Source organism: Lygodium microphyllum, chromosome 30 (genome assembly GCF_053477565.2).
Source record: "Lygodium microphyllum isolate KBCC chromosome 30, Lygodium_microphyllum_v1.1.10, whole genome shotgun sequence".
NCBI classification, from domain to species: domain Eukaryota; kingdom Viridiplantae; phylum Streptophyta; class Polypodiopsida; order Schizaeales; family Lygodiaceae; genus Lygodium; species Lygodium microphyllum.
The window spans coordinates 52,812,044-52,818,380 of record NC_141164.1 but is presented as its reverse complement, the minus strand read 5'-3'; the positions used below and the strand labels follow the sequence as shown (position 1 = coordinate 52,818,380).

The window sequence follows — 6,337 nt, the reverse complement described above, 5'->3', positions numbered from 1 at the left end:
TTTAGAGGTAGGGGGAGATCTGGCCCTAGAGGTAGAGGCTCCTGGCAGCAGCAGCGCCCATCTGACAATCCAAATAGGGATAAGGATTTTCATTACTGCAAGAAGTATGGGCATATTGCCAAGGATTGCTGGAAGAAGCAGGGCAATTAGAAGGGCAAACAATATGGACATTTTTCTACATCTAGTCAGGAAAATGATGCTTCAGGTGATAGACTGTTTGCCATGCAGTATGCAAAAGATAGGGCTGCTAGAAAATCCACTGATGATGCAATTTGGTACATTGATTCATGGGCATTGAACCACATGACCCCTCACAGTGATTGGTTCATTGATATGGTGGCTGAAAAACATGGCTATGTATGTACAAGTGATGACACATAGCATAGCATAGAGCATAAAGGCAAAGTGCCTCTTATGATTCATGATGGCAGAAAAAAACACTTACATGATGTACTGCATGTCCTCTCGATTACGAAGAAATTACTGTCTGTGAGCCAGATGATGGAGCACAACTTGCAGGTTAGGTTCAATAAGCATGGCTGCTTTATTGAAGAGTTTGACAATGGATGCAAGTTGATTGCTCGTGGTCACAAGAACGGTCACATGTTTACTCTTGATGCTACTTTGCCAGAGCTGAATTCAGCTATGTTTGCCCATGGTTTTGGCACTATTAGAGATTTGGATATTTGGCACAAAAGAGTGGGGCATGTGAATTTGCAAAGGCTGCAAATTATGCAGAAAAAAAAACTTGTTACAAGTTTGCCCAAGTTTTCTTATTCTGACATTGGTCATGTCTACAATGCTTGCCAGTTTGCTAAACAGACTAGGTTGCCATTTGTCAAGCATGTAAGGCAGAGCACTCATCCGTTGTAGCTAGTGCACTCTAATGTTTGGGGGCCAACCCATAATGCATCTATGGGAGGCTCGAAGTATTATGTGACATTTATCGATGAGTTTGCATTCCACATTTGTTCTCTTGGCACTTCATTCTCTTTGATTAGAGAGAGAGAGAGATAGAGAGAGAGAGAGAGAGAGGAGGAGGAGGAGGAGGACGAGTAGTCACAATTAATATGTATATTTTACATAATAGAGGAATTGCTGTTTTGAAAAAAATAAGAAGGCTTGGGGTTATTCTATGCATGCCACATAGGTTTGGTTTTAGATTAGGGAAATCCATCAATTAGAGGATAATACAGAAGTATAGGTGGATATAGATAGTATAGATTGCTCTCTATTTTAAACGACCCTGGCTAGGGTTACCTAGAATTCAACACAACTTTCTTATTCTCGCACTATGTCATTGACATCCAATTTCTTGAGAAATTGATTTAGCATAACTTTTATATCAATATGCTAACATATTGTAACTACAAAGTCTTTAGAGAGGGTCCAGCTATGGTGAATTACTTTTTGAAGGACTTTCAATGGTCTAAGGGAAGATTTAAGTGAAAAGGATATCATATGGAAATCTTTAAAGCATTTAAATTTTTGTACTACAATTGACCTTAGCTACTATCATGCAACCAATAAAATGAGCTTCTTTTTAAGGCTCGTTCTTTTAGGAGTATATAAACATATGCTTGTTGAAACATACATTGCTAATACTTTAGTTGCTTTAAAAAAGTATAATGCCAAGAATTATCAATCCTAGCATGAATTGCTTAATGTAGCTTATCCACAAAAGAAGTATATTAAATTTTGTACCATTTTGTGAAAATAAGCCATTTTTCTATAGTTCACTAAGCCATCTTAGGGAATCTCCTTAGGAGAAACATGCAACTTGCCCAAAAGGTTTGCAACTATGCTAACTATTGAGCATCGAGTTTATATGCTTCCAAGTGGTTAACATGTAATTATGAGTAAATCAACTATTGCATGTATGCAATCATGTGGAACACTTGGCCATTAAGTTTACACATTTTTGATATTTTCTAAGTTTGACAAGTTTTAGGTATAAAGGAGCATATTGAACCACAAAAAGGAAGAATGAGATAGCAAGTTTGACCATACAATTACAACCATGAGTAGCCATATGGGCATTGGCAATTGGTTACTTGCAAGCATAAGGAATATCATGTGTAATGAAAGAAAAGTAGAAAAAGACACATCTATAAGATTTCTACAAGAGTTTCAAGAATGTAGCTCTTTAATGAAATGGATGTGTTGTAAAGTCTTGAACTTCAAAAATTTCATTGATTAAAGATGGACTTACAACATTCTCCTTAGGGTCAATATACATATGCATCATTATGTCCATATTTGCTCAAAGTTGTCCATGCCTCATCATAAGATTGCAACTTGTTGCTTATCAAAGGTTGGGGCAATATATGTATGCATGATATTGTCCATGTTTGCTCCAAGGGGTCCATGCCTCATCATAAGTTTGCAACTTGTTGCTTGTGGAAGATTGATGGAATGAGAGTTGAAGATGTGTCCTTCATAATGATGGTTCATGATTCGTGTAAGAAAAAGGATTGTTAGTGCCAAATAGTTGGGGAAGCATGCATGGATTAGACAACAAGTGAACATGCCAACATGGAATTTTGGTAGGAAAAGTGGTAAGGATTTGAAGATATCAAATTAAGTTTCAAAATTTGGGGACATTGTATCGAGAGATTGTTATGGGGATTCATTATCTAAGGAGGTCTTTTGCTTGCTTGGACTATTTATTTGCAAGTATGTATAAGTAGAAGAATGGAGGTAAAGAAAGATGAGAGTGGCAAATAGTATAATTGCCAAAAGCCAATAAAAATAATCAAGGTGGCCAAAATTGATGTTATGTGGAATCCAATTGTTTATTGAGTGATGATGTGAGGAGATAGAGGTGACAACAATGACAAGAAGAGTGCTCATATAGCTACCTAGGCCCATGCAAAGAAGAAATAAGGAGGATCCCAAGCTTCGCATGCTATCCGAAATCTCAGTATAAAAGAAGTCCATTTGAGCAACAATAAAAAATGTATTGGATATACCAATACTAGTGAATTGAGGGATGAGCCATACAATGGAAAGTTTGTGGGATGTATGTAACCTTTTCATCTCTAGAATAGCAGCCATAATCATGCCCAACGTAGCTATAATCAGGCCACATCCCATTCTTTGTAAAGGTTTGAGCCCTTTGGCATGATGCGTCCATTGCCTTAGCCTTGGTACTAGGAAGTATTCATAAAGGGGTGGGAAGAGTATTCCAGCAATATTTGTAAATAAGCGCATGGATCCTGGAGGAACTTTGAATTTTCCCAATGATGGATCCATTGTCTCTCCTTGTATGACAAAGAATGATACTAGTTGTGCATTTGCGACATTATACATTATGCCTACCATTGCCACTGGGATGATCCTTAACACACACTTAACCTCTTCTACTTGTGTGACTGTACATAGCCTCCAAGGATTTGTTGCAATTAGACCATTGCACTCTTCGATTTCCCTTTCTGAGATGAATGTTGCTTTGTCGAGCCAACTGCACACATTGAGTATATGGTTCCATGTTAGACATGAATTTTAGAAGAGGAATATTAGGGTTGTGTCTCTAACTTATCAAATGGAAAAATTGATTTTGTGCTAGCATCTACTTTAAGTAAAAATCACTTGGTTTTCTTCTTTGTGGCATGCCTTCCACTTATGATTACATAATATAAATATTGAATCTTGGAAAAGAAATTGTTTGAGTTTAAACATGGAGCCTCTCAAAAATATTGGTTTGAATCCATAAACTATTGATCCAATTAATTTAGAAACAAGCACAACTATTGAGTTGACTTCCTAATGTGCAAGAAGAAGATCAAATAGATATTTAATAATTGTGACTAGGAATGTAAAGTGCAAAATTAATGGATTGTTCTTCTAGTAGCTCTTTGTTTAGGTTGTACAAAGGTGTGGCATGAATACTATAAGAACTTCACATATATAGGCTAACTTACCCAAAGCTAGTGGTGTGAGAAATCTTGCGGCTACCACGTATGATGGAGTGTTCTCCTTCTACTTCATATAGGGGTCTTGTGGAGGCTTTCATGTTCATCTTACGCATAGCACTGACAATGACTTGTAGAATCCGAATGAGAGGGTTTCCACTTGGTTTCATTTGGCGCCATGTGGGGACCCCCATAAGGAAAAGAGGCACAGTCGCTGCTATGGCTGCAGTGGATATCCAAAAGCCCAACGCCCACTTGCCGATATTTTCTAGATACGTCAAGATTGTTAGTGAGAGCATAACCCCAATGTTAGATGCCACAAACACCCAACTAAAGAAGCGTGCCTTGTCCTTTGGGTCATCAAATTGGTCCCCACCCAATGATACTATGACTGGCTGGTATGAGCCGCACCCAATTGCAGTCAAGTAGAGAGATCCCATCAAGAAGCTCTTCAAGTATAGAGGAAGTTGTTTGTTTGTGTTTATACTCTCTTGCATTGTCACCGCCATAGATGATAATAGACAACCCTACAACCATTGAGCACATGCAATGCAATAGATTTTTATTGATGATGGTGTTTTGATTCATTTGTGGAAGATTCTCAATGTTATTTATGGAAAAGAACAAGAAGCACCCTTACAAGAAATGAATATAGGGGAGTATATAGCTTTTTTCTCAAATGCAATGAGAGAGAGAGAGAGAGAGAGAGAGAGAGAGAGAGAGAGAGAGAGAGAGAGAGAGAGAGAGAGAGAGAGAGAGAGAGAGAGAGAGAGAGAGAGAGTCTATGTGGGTGATTGTTATATATTTAGTGGGGTTAACTTCTCAAAGCAACTAGTAAGGCCTTTGTAAAGTAAGCTACATAAGATTGCATAATAAACAATGTTGAAAGGGTTAAGGAGAAAAATTTACGATCATGTAGATGATGAGGAAGAGGGCAACGGTAAGCATGCGACCTAGATAAGCATCTCCTAAGAAGGCACCCAATAAGCAAGTAACATATATGGTGCCCACCAAGTTGGTTACATCATTGGCTGCACTAGCATCCCCTTGATGCCATACCCTCTTCAAATACAAAACGAGGTTAAAGAACAGCCCCCCAAAGGCAAAGTAGCCACACACAATCGCCCCTGCATCACGATCCAATAGATTCATGTTAATGGTTATAGTAAAAGAATATAAGCAATTAGTACCTATATTAGTAAGCTACGGAGTTTTAAGCATAATGTCGTGTGCTGATGTGCATGCACGTGCATGTATAGTGCATATGTAGACAATCATGATACATAGGTGCAACAAGTATCTAGAGGGCAGCATTTAAATGGATGAAGAATTTAGCATGGAGCTTTAATAGTGAGTAGTATCTTAGCGACTTGATCTATGAAACTAAGTACGCATCCAACAACCTTTTAAGCAACTTATTACATATTGATTCCACATTTGAGATAGACTAATATAGCTTAATTCCCTCCTTGGCATAGACTACCGAAGGGGTGTAACTTCCAGGCAGAGTCGAGTCTCAACATATAGATCTAGCAAATCAAATTAGTATACAGAGAAGCTGGACCTAGAATGCAAAGGGAGCTTCTGAAGGCTCTAGGCTTGCGGTCTTTGGGCCATGATCTTCCTCTCCAATCCACAATGGGATTGTCGTTTGGGTGCTTTGGGGATGCAATCATGGAGGTATTGGGAACCGCTTCTAATGGCGGAGGGGGGAAGCTGCCATTGTTATCATCAGGAGAGCGGGCTTTGGGGGCTGCTGCTGCTGCTGCTTCTTTGTTTGCATCAGGACAATCGCCATTGCAAGGCTTGAATGCTTCTGTCGGGGAGACAACCCCATCGATACGACCATTGTCAGCAAGCAGCTGACAATTAGCAGATGCATCCATTGGCTTGTGCGTGTGTGTGTGGGGGGAGGGATTGCAGAGGAGGATCGGTGCTTCATCAGGGCTGCACTTCCATCTGGTACTAAATAGACGATCGTGCTGGCAAAACCAGTCGTTGCTTTCAGCGTAGTGCCGGTTTTATCCCCCGAATGTTCTCGTGGAAGCTCCCGTCCATCAGTTAGTGTACATACGAAATGGTGTGAACTTGGGGTTAATTTAATCTTTTGGAAGAATAATCTCTTATATTTTATTTATTGGTGTGAAATGGTGTGTACATACGAGGGCCTCACGAAATGGTGTGAGCTTGGGGTTAATTTAATCTTTTGGAAGAATAATCTCTTATATTTTATTTATTGAATATCTGGCGTTCACATCGTGAAATTGAATACCCTCCTTCATGATTAGCTAAGGGCAGCTACCTGGCAACATGGTTCCTTTTATAATGCTTGGCTTCGTAACTAGGCAAGGGGAGCTACCAACCACCATGTTGCCTTTTATAATGGTTGGCTTTGTAACCTAGCAAGGGGAGCTACCAACCAT

The 6,337-nt window shown here is 39.3% G+C and overlaps 1 protein-coding gene across 1 annotated transcript; it reads right to left on the bottom strand.

Moving 5' to 3' along the window:
- Nucleotides 1–2,619: 2,619 nt before the first annotated feature.
- LOC148009848 (protein NRT1/ PTR FAMILY 8.1-like) lies at nt 2,620–5,800 on the bottom strand. Its single transcript, XM_087672834.1, has 4 exons — nt 5,479–5,800; nt 4,824–5,041; nt 3,924–4,441; nt 2,620–3,463 (listed from the first exon to the last, which is right to left on the bottom strand). The coding sequence occupies exons 1-4, from the start codon at nt 5,798–5,800 to the stop codon at nt 2,620–2,622; spliced, it is 1,902 nt and encodes a 633-aa protein (XP_087528960.1).
- Between the last annotated feature and the right edge of the window lie 537 nt (nt 5,801–6,337).